The sequence below is a fragment of the Mustela nivalis genome (genome assembly GCF_964662115.1).
Source record: "Mustela nivalis genome assembly, chromosome: 6".
NCBI classification, from domain to species: domain Eukaryota; kingdom Metazoa; phylum Chordata; class Mammalia; order Carnivora; family Mustelidae; genus Mustela; species Mustela nivalis.
The window spans coordinates 4329249-4348813 of NC_139025.1; the positions used below are offsets into that span (position 1 = coordinate 4329249).

General features: G+C 48.3%; 1 protein-coding gene across 1 annotated transcript in view; it reads right to left on the reverse strand.

The window, feature by feature from the left end:
• DYNC1H1 (dynein cytoplasmic 1 heavy chain 1) overlaps window positions 1-19565 on the reverse strand; it is a 66795-nt gene that overhangs the window by 36183 nt on the left and 11047 nt on the right. Inside the window, exons 3-23 of the mRNA XM_082737410.1 lie at window positions 18841-19014; window positions 18374-18629; window positions 17851-18037; window positions 16249-16520; window positions 15930-16157; window positions 13458-14534; window positions 12602-12781; window positions 11036-11185; window positions 8718-8864; window positions 6091-6231; window positions 5559-5735; window positions 5318-5428; window positions 5115-5234; window positions 4332-4571; window positions 2004-2159; window positions 1756-1869; window positions 1223-1333; window positions 936-1145; window positions 616-762; window positions 264-430; window positions 3-164 (exon numbers count right to left, since the gene is read on the reverse strand). Of these exons, the coding sequence (XP_082593536.1) occupies window positions 3-164; window positions 264-430; window positions 616-762; window positions 936-1145; window positions 1223-1333; window positions 1756-1869; window positions 2004-2159; window positions 4332-4571; window positions 5115-5234; window positions 5318-5428; window positions 5559-5735; window positions 6091-6231; window positions 8718-8864; window positions 11036-11185; window positions 12602-12781; window positions 13458-14534; window positions 15930-16157; window positions 16249-16520; window positions 17851-18037; window positions 18374-18629; window positions 18841-19014 (4527 nt within the window). The remainder of the gene's footprint in view (window positions 1-2; window positions 165-263; window positions 431-615; window positions 763-935; window positions 1146-1222; window positions 1334-1755; window positions 1870-2003; window positions 2160-4331; window positions 4572-5114; window positions 5235-5317; window positions 5429-5558; window positions 5736-6090; window positions 6232-8717; window positions 8865-11035; window positions 11186-12601; window positions 12782-13457; window positions 14535-15929; window positions 16158-16248; window positions 16521-17850; window positions 18038-18373; window positions 18630-18840; window positions 19015-19565) is intronic.

Here is a 19565-nt window from a genome sequence, read left to right on the forward strand (position 1 = left end):
ACGATCGCTCCCTTTCCAGGTATTCTCCCAATGCTTTCTGGATCTTTCCTAGCAGGTCTGCCAATCTCTCCAGAGACCTCTGGACCCCCTGGATGTTCAGGACGTCCATAACAAGGGGGGACTTGGATACTTTTTTCATCAGAGCCAAAAACTCCGTGCTGATACTACAAATCAAATTGAAACCGTTGTTAGCTTTTACATGAAGAGCGGTTAGCAGACACATCTACGACTCGGCTCTCTTGCTCCCTGGCTGGAGGTCGTACCTCTGGAACCGCTGTGTTTCCACTGGCAGCAGGTGCTTGATATCTGCACTGCCCGTGAAGATGCCTTCCAGATAGACCCACCGTCTCTGCACGTCGATCCACACGTCAAAGAGAGCCATGATCCGGTTCAGCTTGTCTTCCCAGCTCAGGGCATCTTCCTCAAAAACCTAGTGGATAGATGGAAAGCAGATCCCAGCTGCTAAACCTTTCATAGATATGCCAAAGCTTACTAAAAAAATGCAAATGAGGTCAACTTATTTGACTTACACTTCAAAAACCAGTCAAAAGATATTACAGAGAAAGTGCAGGAGAACGCTCAGTGAGAGAGGGAAGGCTTCCCCAGCAACAGTACCTTGTAATACGGAGACAGCTTCATGGCCGAGACGCTGTTGATGTGCTCTTTGACCTTGTTGAAGAGGTCATCCCAGCCTCGGATCAAGCGACACTTGTTCTGATAGTTAACCAAGTCTAGCTCGTAAGTGTTCCATACCTCTCTTATCTGAATTAAAACCAAAAGAAGGGATGTTATTGATAAGTGGGCATTCACCAGCCGCATAAGCAAGCAGGTGTCAGGGGGACAAACAGACCGCAGAGGCAGCTGTTCTTACACAGCCCAAACCTACGTCACAGCTAGAAATGTGACATAAAAATGGCTACCGGTCTGTTATTTACCTGCTTCAAAAATTCTTCCAAAGCCATCTCCCCTTGTGCCACAAGCAGCACGTCCTTGACAATAGCTTCATTTTTCTGCAAGTCAACATCCCAGATCTGGCCAAGGGTTAGCTCAGAAACAACCCAATTAACATGAAGCCTTTTCATCAGCTGCTTCCAATGGCGATCTTTGAGTGCCTCGGATTTCAGCTCAATCACCAGCATGTTTATCTGCGGAGAGAGTCAGTGGATCACCTGTGCGGCCGTGCTCCTAGTGGACGCCCGGGACCCCAGCCCTGACTCACTACCTTCAGGTAACCCTTCAGAAGCCTCTGGACAAACTCATAGGATGCGTACTGCCGTAATCGTGCGGGGAAGTTTTTCAGCTGGTTCAGGAGGCCATCTAAATTTTGTCGAAGCTGTGGAGAGAAAAGGTGGTATTTAGTTTGCCAGCACGTTCTTTAAACGGCGAGTATCTTATAAAATGCTTTTAAGGGGTGCTGGGTGCAGTAGTTGGTTAAGCGTCTAACTCTTGACTTTGGCTCAGGTCAGTGTGTCAGGGTTAGGAGATAGACCCCCGCGTCAGGCTCTGCACTGAGCAGGGAGTCTGCTTCTCTCCTTCTCCCTTTCCCTCTGCCCCTCCCCTGCTCCATCTCAAATAAATTAAGTAATTAAAAAAACCTCCTGGTTTCGAAGCACATTTTCCATCGATCCAGACGAAATCTGTAAACGACCGCCCTGTGACACTTTGTAAACTCACGACAGGTGGGCAAAGCTTCTAAGCCAAGCCTACAACTCACCACACACAAGGGCACACCACAGCGGCTAGGACTAGGTATACCTTTCGAGGCTGGACGGAGACCCACGGCTGCTCCTTCATCTGATCAATCTGCTCCCAGACCTTGGAAAGTTCTGACCAAACGCCTTTGAGATCCTGTAGTTCCTCTAAGGCCACCTGTGATGGCGACAGCGCAGCAGTGAGCCTCTGGATGTAGGAACCACTGCAGATCTGGCAGGGCCCTTGAGAAGGTCCCGGTCAAGGGCAGAGCGAGGATGAGGAGCCCCACCCCTACCGCCTGCGGTCCGTACCTGGACGCGCTCTTCACTGCCGCTAAGAAGTCCCGTATCTGTCAGTTCTAGCGCCTCCTTGGCCTTGGCGCACTTCTCCCGGTCATCCTTCAGCCTGCCGAACTTTCCTTCATATATGGTAAGAGCCTGAAGCGCCTCCTCTGGGCGAAGATTGCCCTGCAAGCAAAGTGCAGAATTGCAGAGCTAAGTCTCAAGACAGATGCCTGCTTGGGCTCTGAAACGGTGGGGAGAGCCTGCGGTGAGTCTGGAAACTTGTGGTTCCTTAAACATGTCTCTGTGCATGTACCTCTTCAGCAAGATATATGCTTATGATCCGTCTATGTTAACGAATGTAACTTTTACTCCTATTTGACATAAACAAAGCATGAATAAGAAAGGTAGAGCACTGATGTGCCTCACTGGCTCAGTTGGAAGAGCATGTGATGCTTGATTTCCGGGTTGTGAGTTCAAGCCCTGTGATGGGTACAGAGATGACTTGAATCAACATGCATTTAAAAAAAAAGAAAAAAAGAAAAAGGGCGCCTGAGTGACTCAGTGGGTTAAGCCACTGCCTTCGACTTGGGTCATGGTCTCAGGATCCTGGGATTGAGCCCCGAGTCAGGCTCTCTGCTCAGCAGGGACCCTGCTTCCCCACCACCCCTCTGCCTGCCTCTCTGTCTACTTATGATCTCTCAGTCAAATAAGAAAAAAAAAAGTCTTACAAAAAGAAAAACTAAAAGAAACAAGAAGGTGGAGTACCACTCCATTTAGCCACCATCTCACTAAGTGCCTAGGAAGGCAGGAAGAGAAGAGTCAGAACAGACTGGGGCCGGGAGCAGGCCTCTCCTGGTCTGAGGGCACGGGGCTCTCGGGGAGGCGGGGAAGGCTGCCAGCCATGCTCTCCCCGGGGCACACAGCCACTGCATCAGTTACCAAGAGAAGGACGAGAAATCAAGTGGTCCTCAGTGAAATGGCCTCTAGTTGAGAATTTAAACTATGATTTGCTGACTCCTCAATAACTTGAAAATGACTAGATAAAACATAAAAAAATTAAACTGTAACACATTACTAGCAAAAAATAGCAATAAACAATATTCAAATTCTGGTGATCAGAATCTTGCCTACTGAGAAATACTCCCCTGCTAGAGCCAGCATTCTGTAAAGCTACAGTTCTGGCATTTGTGAAAGCAAAGGGCTTCTTAGAACAGCAGCCCTCGAACCAGAATTAAGCACCAAGTAGGACCTCTGGGTCCAAGAGCACAGGCAGGGCTGAGGCAGGACGGAGCTCTACTGAGTAGGTGGGAGGCCAGATCTGTTGCCAGGCCTGCTGCGGAACTGCTACACCCCAAACCAGAGCACCAGGTTAACACTTGGAGTGTCCTACCCGTCCATGCTCCTGCTTTCATGTCCAAACAAATCAGACTGAACTCCCCCAGGAAACCAGGTACGCGGTTCTGTACTTGCTTGAGCCCTGCACACACCGTCGCCTCTAAGGACCCCCCCCCCGCCACTGCACGACTTGCCAGCCCCCCTTCCTCCCGCAGGTCTCCCCGCAGACGCCACCGTCCCTGTAAGGCAGCATACCACCGACACTCCTCGTCCGCCTGGGCCCCTCCCCATGGCACCGATCCCCATCTGACTCAAATACACGTCTTCTGTGCTCGTCTTCACCTGCCTCTCCCACTGCTGTGTCCCTCCTGGTCACTGCTATGTCCCCAGCGCCTGAACACACTTGGTGCTCAGTAAATATCTGAATGAACCAAGAGGACCGAAGGGGCAGGTCCCGGTACAGAAGCAACAATGACAACAAGGATGGCAGGACCTGCCTCCCACAGCACATGCCAACGTGAGGCTCGGCCTGTGCCTGCGAGAAATTCAATTCTAATTTCTGAGTGTGCATAAGTAAGAGAATAACTTAGAACAGAAAACCTTAAATTTTTAAAACAAACCACCTCTGACTTAAATGATCGTCACAAGGGCTTCTACGTAAAAAGAGCTCTAAGTTTGTAAGTGCTGTTTAAGTTACAAAAAGGTAAGTCCTTGGGGCGCCTTGGGGGGCTCAGTGGGTTAAGCCTCTGTCTTCGGCGCAGGTCATGATCTCAGGGTCCTGGGATCAAGCCCCGCATCGGGCTCTCTGCTCAGCAGGGAGCCTGCTTCCCTTCCTCTCTCTGCCTACTTGTGATCTCTGTCTACCAAATAAATAAGTAAGATTAAAAAATATATATATTAAAAAGGTTAAGTCCTCATCCCCGGACTGCTAAGTCAGAGCAAAGCCTTCCGCGTGGGAGAAAGGACAGGGATTCGCAGTGGGGGTCGCCTTGGGGCAGGGGCGTGGCAGGCGGGGCTCACCGTGACGGGCTTGGTTTTCTCCCAGTCCGCCAGCAGGTCTGTGGTGCGGCTCTCCACCGCCCGGTCCTCCTGCACAATCTTCATCTGCAGGTTCGCCACCTGCTGCTGGATGGCAGAGTCCTTCCGCCGCATGATGTCGTTAAAGGCCCCCCACTCGCCCTCAATGTTGTCGATGTAGAGCCAGGAGGGCGGGAACTGGAACCTTTGCTTTTCCAGCAAGCGTTGGCCATTGCGGTAGAGCTTTGAGGTGAAAAACACAGGGTTTTTTTTTCTTTCACAATAGAAACCGTCATCAGATTCCCATGTAAAGGAAGACACCCTGCCGCTCTCGAATACAGAACATCAGTATGTTCGCTCTTGTCCAGAAACCTGCCCGGGGAGTGCGGCGCCCAGGAAGCAACACGGCCCAGGCCCGCGGCAGCTGGGACACCCCACGCCTGCTGCGCCCAAGTGGCCCTGAGAGGACAGAAGGCGCGCTGCTGAGGCACATCCCCCCCTCCTTCCGAGGTAGAAAAACCAATGCGCGTGTGACTCAAAGATCAACAACTAACGTCCAAGATTTAAAAGGCAAGACAGAGTGGTTCGCAAACCTCTACGTGCTTCGAAGTCACCTGCAGAGCTGTTTAAAATGCAGACCCTGGGACGCCAGGATCCGCGTTTAAACCAGCTCAGCAGGAGGGTCAAGCTGGTGGCTTGCGGACTGTGCGGACCTAACGCCAAGCACCTCTACGCCAAGCACCTCCCGGGCCGATGCTGAGACTCTGAACTGTTTCCAGAGCTCACCTCAACTTGTTTCTCAAACTGTTTGATCTTCCGTTTCAAAGACTGCACGTAGGTGATGAAGGTCACTGCGTCGGAGGTGCTGGCTGTGTCCACCGAGTGCTGCTCCAGCTCCTGGCGTGACTGTTTGGAGAGAACACAGAAGGGTAATGCGGGGCCCAGGTCACCAGCAGACTCGTCCTGCTACCAGAATCCTGCTTCCTCACCTTGGAGATCTGGGAGTGGAATTCCGTCATGTTTGATCCAAGCATCTGCCCAAATTTGCTGAGAACCTCCTTATGCCAAGAGTCGTACTTCAAGTTCACCTTAGATTGAACCTGCAGGTGAATGAGCCCCCGACAACAGGCCATCAGCTCCTTCAGGCTTCCACTGCATCCCCATCCCACACCAGACGCTGCCTTGAGAGCCAGCCACCTCCACCCCTTGTGACAAGACAGCAGAGCTCACCTTGCCATAATCTATAACCACTGGTCCAAACTCTTTCTTGGTTTCTGCATTGTCGAAAGTGCCTCTGGCCTTCCTTATCTGAACCAGGAGAGCCTGCCATTTGTTGAGATCTTCCCCAAGTCTGTTGTAGATATTCTCAGCCTGCATGTCCCACAGGCACTGATACTGAAGCCAGACCTGCAGACGAAGGGCACGGTCAAGCCCACAGCCGGCCTCTCACTGTGTAGACCACTCGTGCATAGGATGTTCATATTTCACTAAAAAGACTCACTTTCAACACTGCTAGAAAACATTCACTTCAAGCTCTCAGAATTTTCATATTAAAAGAGAATAAAATTCACTGTTCTCTGAAATGCGAGTTAATAGACTGTAAGATTTGCTCTACTGCTGACTGTTTAAAGTGAGCGTTATCTAGTGTATCACATGGTATACACAGTGCACAGATTTTAGCTCCCACCTTTATTAGACAGCATACGCACTACATTAAGAAAGACTCTACAGCAAGATATGAACGACACTGGGAGCTTCTCACCTTGACGTACTGCTCGACCTCAGTCACGATACCCATGACCGCAGAGTAGGACTCCTCTAAGGCAACAGGGCCATCAGGCATCCGTGTTAGAGCATTCCGGTAGAATTTCTCTTCTTCAGTCAGCTCATAATGTACGCCCACCTAAGGAAGCAGAGGTGGAAGGAGCACAAACAGCATATACAAAATGCTCATCTCAGAGCCCCTTTCACTGAATTCAAATGAACTGCAGGGAATAGCCTACTACAAAACTGGCATTTAATGTCCCCTTACCCCAGCCACAAGAAATCAGAGGCCTACTTGTACTTCACTCATCAGCCAATAAAGGGAACATCAGACCAACCACAAGCTAGAGTATGCGGCGTCACTACGTAAAAGCAGTTACAGAGCTCTCCGAGCCCTGGGAGCAGAGCCTCTCTCCGTGGCAGTGGAACACCAAAGGTGAGGTCTAAGGACTAAGATGACCATGACTGCACAGTTACAGCAGTCTGGATGATGGAAGTCATCGCTTCAATGAGCAGAGCCCTGGCTATGTGCCAGGCACTGTTCCAGGCACGAGAAAGAGCCAGACAAAAATCTCTGCTCACACAGACTTGTACTCCGGGGAGGAGAGACAGGGAAAAGCAAACTATACAGAACATTAGCGGGTGAGCAGCGCTCTGGAGACAAAGCAGGAGAGAGGAAGGCTTGGAGTATGGGGTGGGGGAGGTCAGGGAAGGCCCCACAGAGCAGGACTGGGGGAGGGAGGGCGCTATGTCCGCACATCGCTACCATTGGTTCCAAGCAGAGGTGAGCAAGTGCAAAGGCCTAGGGGCAAGAGCCTGTCTGAGGAGAGTGAGAGGCCAGTGTGGCCGGGGCAGTGTCAGTGAGTGGGATGCAGGCGCTCAAGTCAGAGAGGCCGCAAGCAGCCTATTAGGTGGGGCCCAGCGCTCTGCCATGGGACGTGGCTTTCATGTGGGGTGGCACGGGAAGCCATCGGGGGCACTGGGAAGACCAGTGTCAGGACTGACATGAAATCTAAGTCTTACACTGCTGCTGTGTTGAAAACAGGTTTTAGGGCGGCAAAAGCAAACACAAAGATCTGTCAGGGGGAACCTGAAGAACCCCAGGGAGGGGGGACAGTACCTTGGACTGGTGGTATCAGTGGATGTGGGCAAAAAAGATCAAGACTGATTTTGAAGACAGAGACAGTGAGCGGCCAGGGTGACTCCTTGACTTGGGCCTGAGTGGGCTGAAGGTAGGGAAAGGAAAGACTGGGCGTGGGGGCAAGTCTGAGGGAGGGGTCGGAGGTGCGCTCAGTGTGTGGCACCCATCAGTCTGGTGGGGACGCCCGGGAGCCAGCAGGAGAGATGGGTCTGGAGGTCAAGACAAAGGCTGGGCTAGAGATGTGAGAACGGAGTTGTTACGCATGGCCAGCACTCAGTGAGTGGACTGTGTGGGACAGAGTTCTGGAGTGGGCAGCACACAGAGAGAGGTAGAGGCTGGAGGGAGGAGAGCCAAAGAGGAGCCAGCAGAGGAGACTGGCCCGTGAGTGGGAGGAAAAGCAGGACAGAGGAACAAGCATACCCGGCAGGAGGGGGTGCGCACCCGTCACGGCCTGCCACTGCCACTTCTCCGGGCTGAGAAGCCGGCCACAGTGACAGGGAAAGGCCGGGGACCCTCACGTCTGAGCAGGAGGGACCTGGAGCAGGTGTGTAGACAAGTCCTCTATGTTTTTACCAAGAGAACCAAGAAGTAAGATGGCTAGAGGGTGACAGGGGTCAGGCTTATTCAGGAGACTGAGCCACAGACAAGGGCATGGGACCCAGCGGAAGAGGGGGGGGGTTTCACTTCCGTCACATGTGGAGACGAACAGAAACATGGCTGGCTAAAAACAGGACGTGACAAGAAATATCCTGCAGTCTGTACAGACTGCCCAGAGTGGAAGGAACCAGTATTCACAGTTGGGTCCCGATTAGCTGGTCACTGCCAAGTTTGGGCTCATCACTGTCAGGACTGTGAGTCCATAGGTGGTTGCTACAGCAAAAAATTCTAAGGACTCAGCCCATGTTGCGTCTGGTCCAAAGCTAACAGTTTCTAGAAGAGCTGGAGTCACAGGCTATGGAGATCTGCTTATGTGAAGTAATACTACTTAGAGACCAAGGACTACCTAGTCTTTTGGGTTTTCCTTTTGCTCCAGAAGCACATTATTAAGAGTGTATCTAGGATCTGTTTTGAAATAATCTGATGGACGGAGAGGGATCAAAATTTAAATTGACCACATGATAATAAACAAAGCAGGCTGGTGTGAGTTCACGAGACTCCTAGTTTCACGTGTATCTGAAAACCTCTATAGTAAGTGGGGGTGGGGAGGAACCAGAATTAAAATTCCCAGAGAACTTCATGGAGGGAACTTCTACGAGACTACCAAGATCGGAATTGCAGAGGCAACTATTCGGAAAGGCAGCCCAGGAAAACTGTCAGCTCACACAAGCCTCCTCTGCTTTCCCTTGGAGTGCTGGACCCCAAGTGTGCAGACTGAGAAGACAGACAGCAGCAGAATTTAAAGAGGCATGACGGAGCGGTGGTGCCACAGAGCCCCGGGGAGGCCCGGTCTGAGGGGTCATGGTGAGGGTGCCGGGAAGGCTCACCTGGTACCTCTGACTCTGGATCCGGGGAAGAGACAGCACAACCATCTTCCAGGCAAACATTTCCTGATACAGCTTGTACCTGCACTCTTCGATCGGCGGATTCAAGTAGATGACCTGATTGGTTATTCTTAGCTCGTGAACAACATTCTGTAAGACAAAGATTTCATTTCTCACTCAGCAATTGGTTTCAATAAACTGGCTTTTATGCATTTGTGATGTCAGAGTCAGTATTAGTGAGGTATGTGGTTTTGTGGTTAAAAACCTATTACGCAGGTGTGATTCTAACATACTAATAAACTGGTGAATGTCTCCAGGAGCCATTTTCAATTAAATGGTACTGAACACATGTGTGTGTCGCTGTCGCTCAGTAATCACCTCAAGGAAAATCAGGTGCTACGAATCCTGAAATTTGAAAGTGGGTATAAAGTATACAAATTATAGCTTTTTTTTTCTGATTGTACAAAGCATTAGAATCATTTCAGAGAAATGTTCTTGATATAAGTGCTTTTTAAGTAAAAAAAAATAGTTTTGACACACAACACTTTCACACTCTAAATGTTATTAACCTACTCCAGTCTGAACCATGAATGTGTTACCTGATTAGAGAACGTGGCCTTGTGTATTTCGCACCTCTCTAGAGGAACATAAAGAGTCAGGGGGCAGGCACTGCTGAGGCTCCTCCTGGGTCCCCTGTACCTCGGTGAATATGTAACACCGCAGAATGGAGCACCGTCTGACTGAATGTGCTGGCTGATCTCCGACACAGCGACCCCGGGATCCGAGAACCCTGTGCCACCGATGCCGGGACCGAGGCTGGCACGAGCTGTCAGACACGCACTGCCCGGAGGCAGGTTTATAGGCCAAGGTGAGGCCATGCCGCCTGCCAGTGTCTGCTTTAAGCTAAGCAGGAATTCCGACCCCATTTCCATGAGATAACTGCTCTAGCTTAGACATACTCATTTGCTTTTTTGCATCTCTGTATTTTAAAAAAAAGTAGGCTCTGGGGATAAATATATGTAATATTTCACAGTGAAAACACTTTTCAAGCATTAAGAGAAAAAAACGAGAAGGTAACACCTGGGGAAACAAAAAACAGCCAATTGTTTCTCCTACATCAAAGTTTCTACCTTCTGTTCTTTTAGGCTTCTGTTTTCTGAGACTTTGGGGGGTAAATCTAACACGAACTATGTAAGGCAAATGCATGGCTTACTGAACTACTATGCGGCAGACACGTTTGTAACCAACGTCCACACTAGCAGACACGATCTATTTGCACAGCCTGAACTAACACAATTTTCTAGAAGGCCTGCTGGCCTCAGCTGGTCTCTTCACTCAAATGGGAAACTGGTGGCTTGGAGACAAGGACTGCTGTCCAGAGTGGTGACCACTGTGCTAGTCATTCTTCCACGAGATGCTGAGATTTTGTGAAAAGTGACATTTTAGTATCGGTCTAAACTTCTCCTTGTACAGATTATACTGGGTTCTTGAAATGATTTCTTGCACGTATGCTTAGAAAGCAGAGACTGTTTTATCCCATGTAGATTTTTTCTAAAATTTCCCACTCTCATGGGGCACCTGGGTGGCTCAGTCAGTTAAGTGACTGCCTTTGGCTCAGGTCATGATCCCAGAGTCCCGGGATCAAGTCCAGCATGGGCTCCCAGTTCCGTGGAGAGTTTGCTTCTCCCTCTGTGCTCCTCTTGTGCTCTTTCTCTCTCTCTCAAATAAATAAAATAAAATCTAAAAATAAATAAATAAATAAAAATACGATTTCCCACTTTTAAAAAACTTCCAATTTTGTAATTATTTTAGACTTACAGAAAAGTTGCAAAGAAAATACGAAGAGATTTTATATACCCTTTACCAGCTCCTGTTAATGTTGCCATCTAACATAGTACAACTACCAAACAAGTCGACACTGACACAACACTACTAACTAAAATACTGACTTCAGTTCGATTTCCCAGGTTCCCCACAGCATGCACAGTAGTCACAGTTCCTTAATCCCTTCCAACCTCTGACATTTTCTCAGTTTCTCCTTGTCTTTCATGACCTTGACACTCTTTTCTCATGGTCAGAATAAGTCTAGGAGCTGTGAGGACAAAGACCAAGGGGAAAGCGGCCATGTCACCACGTCGCACACACTGCTGGGGTAAAACAATGAGCACGAGACAGCTCTGGTGACGCCAACTTTGGTCCCCTGGCTGAGGGGGTGTCTGTTAGGTTTCTTCACTGTTAAGTGACTTTCTCATTGGTACTTTTCCAGGGAAGCACCCTTTGTCTGACTGACCAGCAGACTGGATGCTACGGGAAATACTCACTTTAATCTTTGGCTCTCCGCCAGGCTTGTGACTAACTTGAGGCGCGTCTGTGTCCATGTCAACTTCTGCCTTATCTTCAGCTTGTCCAAGCAGCACCTGGGTCCAAGCTCTCAGGCCAGCTTGTAGGCGCACGCCCAATATTCTTTCAATCTACAGAGAAAGCAGGATGAAAGACCAGTGTTCTTCCAAAAGGTAGCTTAACGAGCACGTCAGGTAGGAAGCTAATGCTTCAGCCCAAGCACAACAACCCCACCCTTCATCTTACTCTGGATCCCCACCTCACTAGGTCTCTCTCCCAGCCTCAGAGAACACGACCTCCATCTGGGCGCTAACCCAATCACCAACCCTCTGACTTGTAAGGGACAAGGAGATGAACCTAGATGCAGTCAAGGTCTTGCTGTTTGCTCAACTCACTAGAAAATTTACAAAACAAAAGTGTTGTCCTGGTAGTCTCAGAGATAAAACTAATAATCTACAGTCTGGAGAATAAGCCTGATGTATAAGTGACACACAACATTAGCTTGAGGTATGTGACATGGTGGTTCTGTGTTTGTACGTACTGCAAAACCATGACCAGGTAAGACCAAGTAACATCTGTCAGCAGACACAGGCGCCCATTCTCCTTTAACAAGTAAAGAAGAAAGTCTTCTGATATGGAATGATATAAGTGAATGTTCCATGAAGGGGACATCTGTGTGTCTTTGTGCAGTCTGTCCCTCCTGGGAATGCTGTCAAGGCTGCAGTGGCAAAGCACGAGACTTCCAGTAGATTCGGAGAGTGGGCTTTGTGAAATTTCCCTGGGAGTGCTCTGTGTGTGGATACGCTGTACCTTTGTGGGTCACAGGTTTTCTCTTCCTTTCTCCCTAAATGGATAACTAAGGTACTTCAGAGCTGCCCACTGAGTAGCTCTCCGCAGATGCTGACACCCACCAACGAGAAAGCCACGTGGGTGGTAAATATGTTTTAAACACATGCACAGCTGCACACAAGTACTTCCCTCTCTCCACATACTTCTGTAAGGGGGAGCCCCACTCCTCTACACCAGGAGTAAGACATATCTGGTTGCTAGGCATTTCTTTTTTTTAATTAAGGAAGGCATTTCTTTTCTTTTTTAATTAAGCTCTTGGCCCAACATGGGCCCTGAACTCATGACCCAGAGGTCTAAAGTCTCGTGGACTACCAACTGAGCCAGCCAGGCACCCCTAGGCATTTCTTTTTAAACTGGGTGGTGGAGAAGGGGCAGCATGTCAGAGAAGGATGCCTGGAGACGAGGGCCCGGGAGAACCCCTACGTTACTGGGTGTGCAGGGAAGGCAGGACGGAGGCTGTCACGTATTCAGAAGATGAAGAGACCCCCCCACCTGACCACCTGCAACCTGGATCGGACAGGAGCGTTGCTAGTTCCACAGCTCAGTGCCACCCTTAGCTAAATGGGATTTCCTGAGAAGCAACGGGACTACTGCTGGTAACTTCTATGGGAAAATGCTTTTCAGGGAAAAACTAGTAAGCGTATAAAATCGGGCTGAAAGTAAACGACCAAAAAGTGCGGTAACCAGCCATCCCGCACCTCCATGTCAAGCTTGTTGACCCAGATGGGCAAGTTGGAGTAGGAGTGCAGATTCAAGTCATCCACGGCCTTCTGGACTCTGTTCAAGATCTCGGAGAAGGTCTTGTGGTCGTACAGGCAAGTCTCCAGCGAGCGGACCTCCAGGTCTATTTTTTCTTCGATGATCAGCAGGTCATCCACCTAAGGGAAGGCGCATCGAATATTTAAAACTCCATTCACATATCCCTTTACTTTTATGTGTATTTCTCAATTGATATATATTTAAGGCAAAGGAGTTCTTCCAGGAATAGCCAATCCCATTTACCCAGGGGTCCTCACTCCTATATTCTCAGGAGGGAAGGGGGACCTCCGAGCAGTCTGGGTACAGGAATCTGACGGGCCTGCTCCGTGCCTTCTCTCGCTAAGCACCGGCATGAGCACTAGATGCACACCCTGGCTCGGACCTGCCTCCCAGCAGCAGGCTCAGAGCCAGGAGGCTTACAACTGCCCAGGCGCACTAGGGTCTGGGAAAGGAGTGGGTCTGGAGTGGACTGACAGCAAGGGCCACGACTGCAGAGCCCTGTCGTCCGTGCAGCTGCATCAGTAATAAAGCTCTCATGTCACTTGGTCAGACTCCCACGTCCTTCCCCTCCCCACTGGTTTCTAAACTCAGGCTGTTACTTAACGGTCTGCCCCACCACCATCACACAGCCCAGCAAGTAAAAGGGCTGCTTCTCCCCTTCAGCTCACATGGCCCGGTGCTCTCCCCATGAGGAAGGCTCCCACGGGAGAACTACTGCGTTCATGGGAGTGACGTTACTGCATTTAGTTCATTCCCGGGACCCTGCGGGGCGGGGGGCAGTAAATTACAACACACCTTTTCTTGGAAGTTGAAGACAGTCTCCGCTAAGCGCTGCACGTATGGGTCGAGTTTGTAGGATTCCCACACCAGTGCAATGCCCTCCGCGATCAGAGCCTGCACCTCCTTTTTCAAGCCGGCCACCAGGAGGGAAATGGTGTTCCGCTCCTCCACCTTCTCACAGGTCCGCTCGTAGGTGCGCACGCTCTCGATCAGCGAGATGGCAAACGGGTACAGCTGGTTTGCTTGGTGAGCCTTGTTCACGATCGCCAGTGGGACTCGGAAACCAAGCCACTTGAGGTTTCGAACTTCTTTGGAAAGCGTGATGATCTCTGGAAGGAAGTTAACTTTCAGCTTCAGGACATTTCCGGTTCGGCCTCGGACGCGAGTGCTCTCAATGGTGAAGATGCGCCCCGAGACGCCGAGGTTGCGCTGCTGCACCTTCCGGGCCCAGTCGTCGAAGATCTCCTGAGTGTTGAGCTTCATGCGGAAGCTGTCCCCGTCCTGCTTCAGCTTCTGGCCCTCCACGTGGTTCTCCCAGCCCTTGCCCAGAACGTCTTCCACACGCTTCATGTAGGCGCTCAGCTGGCGGTCGATCTGCTTGGCCCAGATGATGGAGCCCGACACGGGGGGCAGGTCGCGCACGTGGCTCATCTTACACGCCTGACTCTGTGGGTACTGGACCTTGAACTTGTCATGGAGAGACTCGATGTCATCTTTCACACGCTGGATGAGCTGGGTCTGGTACTCACGGATGGCCCCACGGATGTGAGGCCTGACGAAGAGTGCGTTGAACCTGGAGAAAATCCTGAACATCTCGTTTGCATTCTTGGCTGTGCCGAGCTGATCCCTAAGGCGAGCAGTGATCCGGGTCTCTACCCTGTCGATTCGCTCATCGTATCTCTTCATGGCAGCCTCCCAAGCTTCCGTGCCTTCTTTGGAGACATCCAGACCGTCCACTTCCTTGACGTTCTCGTACGCAAGGTTGACCTCCTCAATCGCATTAGCATCGGCCGCGTCGAAGAGGACCTCTGCTACTTTCATGTCCTGAGGCTCAGGGACTTCTCCCTGGTTCTGCTGGGCAACTGCTGTGACCTGAAAGAGGAGGATTTGTGACAAAGTTGATCGCACAAAGACTGTTGTTGACTATACACCAGGAGCACACACCACACAACACAGCCGGTCCTGGCTGTGTGTTCCTAACTTTTGGCCAAGTGTTTTATAACCAGAGTGCAACAGAGCTGTGAGGAGTATGACACAGTATGTTCTAACTTCCTGTGTAAAGCTCTTCTGACAATGCAGTTGCAGTTCTTAAGCTAAAATAACATGTTAAAACCTGGGTTTTGGGTACTTGCCTCTTCAAAGTTTTGTCTACAATTAAAATGCATTGGAAAGCTCAATAAGTCACAAGAGCGCCACATATAAACAGTATCCAATGTAAATAGCCTTCCTTTTCGACATTTAAAACTTGAATTATAATCCGTGGGTAAGTCCCACAGCGGAGGGACAGAGAAAGGCTACAGCAACAGGGAAGAACTCCCCCCTTCAGCTCCCTGAAGCACTGGGGAGCAGCGCAGGGCACGGGCATTGCCTCAGGAAGTGTCAGACTTCCCCGCATGACTCCTGCCCACACTCCCGCAGGATTACAAAGCTGGGCAGGGGCCTTGATCTGGGTTCCCAGATGTCTTGGGAACTTGTTTGGCAGAGATCATCATTATTACTTTCACTAACTCCTAACTAAAATCTAGAATTTCCTACAATTATCAACACACACAACAGTCACCCAGAGTTGGAGGTTCCACAGCCTTGTCACCAATAAATACTTCCTCATCACATTATAATTGTACGTTTAAAAATATATATATTTATTTTATTTTAAAGATGTTATTTATTTGACAGGGAGATCACAAGAAGGCAAAGCAGCAGGCAGAGAGGGAGGCGGAAGCAGGCTCCCTGTCAAGCAGAGAGCCCGATGTGGGGCTCGATCCCAGGACCCTGAGATCATGACCTGAGCCGAAGGCAGAGGCTTTAACCCACTGAGGCACCCAGGACTGGATTTTTTAAAGGAAGAAAATCACTGATGAAGACAAAAGGTGAATTAAGAAGAAAAAAAAGCAAAAGCATGTACAAAGAAAAGGAGTCATTTAATTCTTTTATATAAATCTCTGACATATGCGATTATGAATGAGGCATCTGGGAAAAAGGTTAAGAAACACGTCCAAGTCACACAGCTCATTAAACAGTGGAATTTATCTTAAATTAAAACCCAGGAAGTCTGGCTCTAGGGTCCATGCATTTTTGGAGGAGGGATGAATGGATGGAGAAGATTTACTGTGAAAATACAGAGTCACCATATTGTCAAGGGGACAGTGAAAGGGTGCAAACGGAACTCGAGAGGCATCTGCTGCAGAACAGAAGTGTGCATTCTAAGAAAAAGAAAGCAGGTTATAAAAACAACCCATGAACGTATTTTACAAATGTGATACATACCTGTGGCCTCAGGACCCTGACAATGACAGCCCTCAGCTGCTCGTGCTGGCGTCGAAACTTTCTCATCTGGTCAAGGCGGGCCTGGAGCTTCCTGTGAGCTGGGTTGATTCGCCAAACCATCTTCAGATTTTCTTCCCTTTTTCTTTTGACAATGTCTCTCAGTAACACCTGAAGCTTCTCATATTCATCATCCCAAGTCTGAAAGACTTCAAAGCATGCGACCATAACCTAGGATATAATTTACAAAAGGAAGCTTATTATTACAGCATGTTTTCATCTCCGTGCCCTGAGGTGGGTTTTCTGATATATTAAAACTTACTTTTTCAAATTCTTCATAAGCAACATGCATCAATTTTCTGGTGCCCAGTACTTTGAGTAACTGAGAACTCAAGTCTCTTGAAATTGCCTCCACCAAACGCAGAGCCCTCTGAATGGGATATTTTGTGTTTCGGATCTTTCTCAAATGGGTGAAGATTGCAACAAGGGCCTGCCTTATTTTGTCCAGCTCAGTGGCAGATAGCAAATCATTCAGAGGAAAATCTTTCATCAGAGGATTGTAGTCATTCACTGTTTCCAAAGCCTGTTTTAGACCTAGGTTAACAGAGAAACGGTTAATGGTTTTTATAGGAGGTAACACAGGTATAATGCTATAGGTCTACCACACCTTCATTAGGAAAAAGGAATACAACCAAGAGGATACTGCTTACAGCTTAACCCTGGGTAAGTAAACTGAAATACAGCCTCACCACGGAACATTCTGTTGTTGCAGAAGAGTCAGTGACACAGAAACTATCTACGATATTTGACAAAAAGGAACATGTCATTAACAGGATGATCCTCTATTAATTAATGGATGGTCTTGTTGCTTTTTAAAGAGTATCAGTCAACTCACACATACTCCAAAGGCTGTGGGTGATGGCCCCAAGGATTTCATTGCTTTCTCTATCATCTAAATGTTCTTTAAGTAACAGTAAGTTTAGAAAAACTACAACATTATCATCCTTAGGAACACTAAAATGTAAGTGGTACACCTATGGCTCGTGTGAACGGAGTGTGTTATGGACAGAGAATCCCAGAAGCACCTGGGTCTAGTCTACCTTCTGACACCTCCAGCAGAAGATTAAAAGAAAGAAAGAAAGAAAGAAAGAAAGAAAGAAAGAAAGAAAGAAAGAAAGAAAGTAAGTAAGTATTAGGAAAGAAATAGAAGTGTCAGAGGTATTTAGAAACAAAATTTCAAGGCATTACCTTCCGGCATTAGTGAATGCCCAGGTAACAGATCATGTGATCCACACAACCAGAGGATTTCTACCTGGCACCTCCACTGACATTTAAAATGTGGGCGGCACGCCTTTTTTGGAGGGGTAGGAAAAGAACATGACGAGTACTGCAGCCCCAGTTCCTTGCTCCAGCAGAGCTGTAGAGAAATGCCTAACCATGCCTGGTCATCCAAACCTTGGAGCACCCAGTGTGTGCTAATACTGCACACTGCTGTGCATACAGAAAACTGAATCTATCTTGACCACTTTCAGCACAAGGGGGAAGACAGAGAATGGGGAGAAGCAGGCGGGTGCAAGAGGAAGAGAAAGCACGTCCAGCTCTCCTTCTACAGTCCTGTGGGCAAATAACTTCTGCTTAATGTCAACCGTCTTCCTGTCTGGATTGTCAAATGTACACTTGACTTCGTATTAAGAAGTACGATCTACTCGAGGAGCCAAGTAACTGAGAAACAGGACGGACACTCCTGGGGCTCACTACTCGGACCCAGAAATAGACTTATGTTCTCAAAAGTCGGAAGAAGAAGAAAGTCATGTGGGAAAGTCATCTGGTGGTCCATATGTTAACTTTCACTGACATTCTCCATAAGATCTCACGAAAGCCAGATCTGTAATTTACCAATCACATTACTACTTCCAGTTTTTACCTGTGTCAGTGTCAAAACTGACAGTGGCATGGAAACGCTTGCCGTGTTTCAAGATATCCAGAGTAAGGAGAACTTCTGGGCTCTCTCGTTTCTCCTGTATGCGGTACAACGCACGTTCCAAGTTTAACCAAAAGCTAATTTCCTGCAAGGCTGTTCCTGAGGCAGGGTCTCGATCAAGTTTGGTCACCTTTAAGGATAGATAATATTTAAGAGCATTCACTATATAAAGGTAGAGAAGTATCATTAACTAGACACATGCATTACAATGTAATCTTTATATTTCAAGTAGATTTCCTTCCCTGTCAATTGTAAGTGGTTGAGTAAGTGAAGGCAGAGGTGTGAGACCGCTGGGATCAACACTCTCTCAAGGTTAATATTTAAACACCCACGCACTGTCCGGACCCCGGAGAGCACTGCTAACGTCACCGGACTCTTCACCTCATTGACAAAAACTCAAACCGGTTTTCCAGAGACAGTAAAAAGCAAAGCACCTTATACAACACACTCAATACCATGCTCTTACTTTTTGAATTTCTCGGATCCAGCGGTTAACTCCCGATTGTAACTGATTGAGAAAAGTTGGGTCTTCAACTTTATCTCCAAAGTCTGTAACTTTTGGCTTTTCTCCACGTTCGTAACACTGTTTTGCAACATTTGTAATAATGGGATGAATTGGAAGGCTGATCTCTGGAATTTCAATATTCTGCTGCAAGTGAAGGAGCCCCATTTCAAGTTCTGCGATCTTTTTTTCAACAGAAGGAGCCATTTTATCACCATCCCTAAAAAGGTTAACAAACACTTCAAACTTCAGTGTGCTGCTGGTCTCCAAAAGATCCTATTATTCTACGTCTGTCAAACATTAGTAATATACATCTTATTAATGCAACCGACTTATATCCTCTGGGTTCACTAGCTTTGCCCTCCCAGTTCCCAAATTTCACATTATCTTTCATGGTGTCTTCAAACCGACAGAGGAAAAATGGTGTTTACCTGTCTGCCTTGCCAGACTCTCTGATATAGGACTTAAAGAAAGGAGCCACCGCATTGCTGATGAACGAATGCAAGGTTTCGTACGGCGAGTCTTCACTGAGCGTGAGGACTCGAAGCTGAGAAGACACCGGTTTGTCTGCATCGATTACTGGAGTACGTTTAATGAATGCCAAGCTAGAAGAAAGCAAAAGAAGAAATTAGGACAAAGAGTCTCATTCCTAATCAGTTTTATTAACTGTGTGTAGCACACGAATTAAAAATTCATTAGAGTGTCATTCTTTAAAAGTCACATCAAGAGCATGTTTAAGAGTTGCTTTTCTAATAGGGAAACGCACTGCTTATCTTTCTTTACTCAGGTGAGAGAAACTGAATCAAGGTTAAGGTTTTGGCGTATGACCACGAAACCAGGCAAAGTTAATTCGTCTAATATATAGGTTGAGTTCATGATCTCGGCCTCACTCAAATGACCCTCCCTAATAACTGCAAGTTACAAGCCATGATATACTTAAATCTGATCATATGCTAGTTTGTACCATTTCTTTATGGCACTAAGTGATATATAGGCTTTAGTAAACAATAGTCACCCACAGGTTAAAGTGGCAAGAGGGCACTGCAGCCCCCCCCCCACAGCCTGGCCTAAATAAACTCTTCCAGTTTTACCTCCTGCTATGCACCCTCTTCCCCACCCAAGACAAAGCTTAAAATGATGTCCCATTCTCTAACCG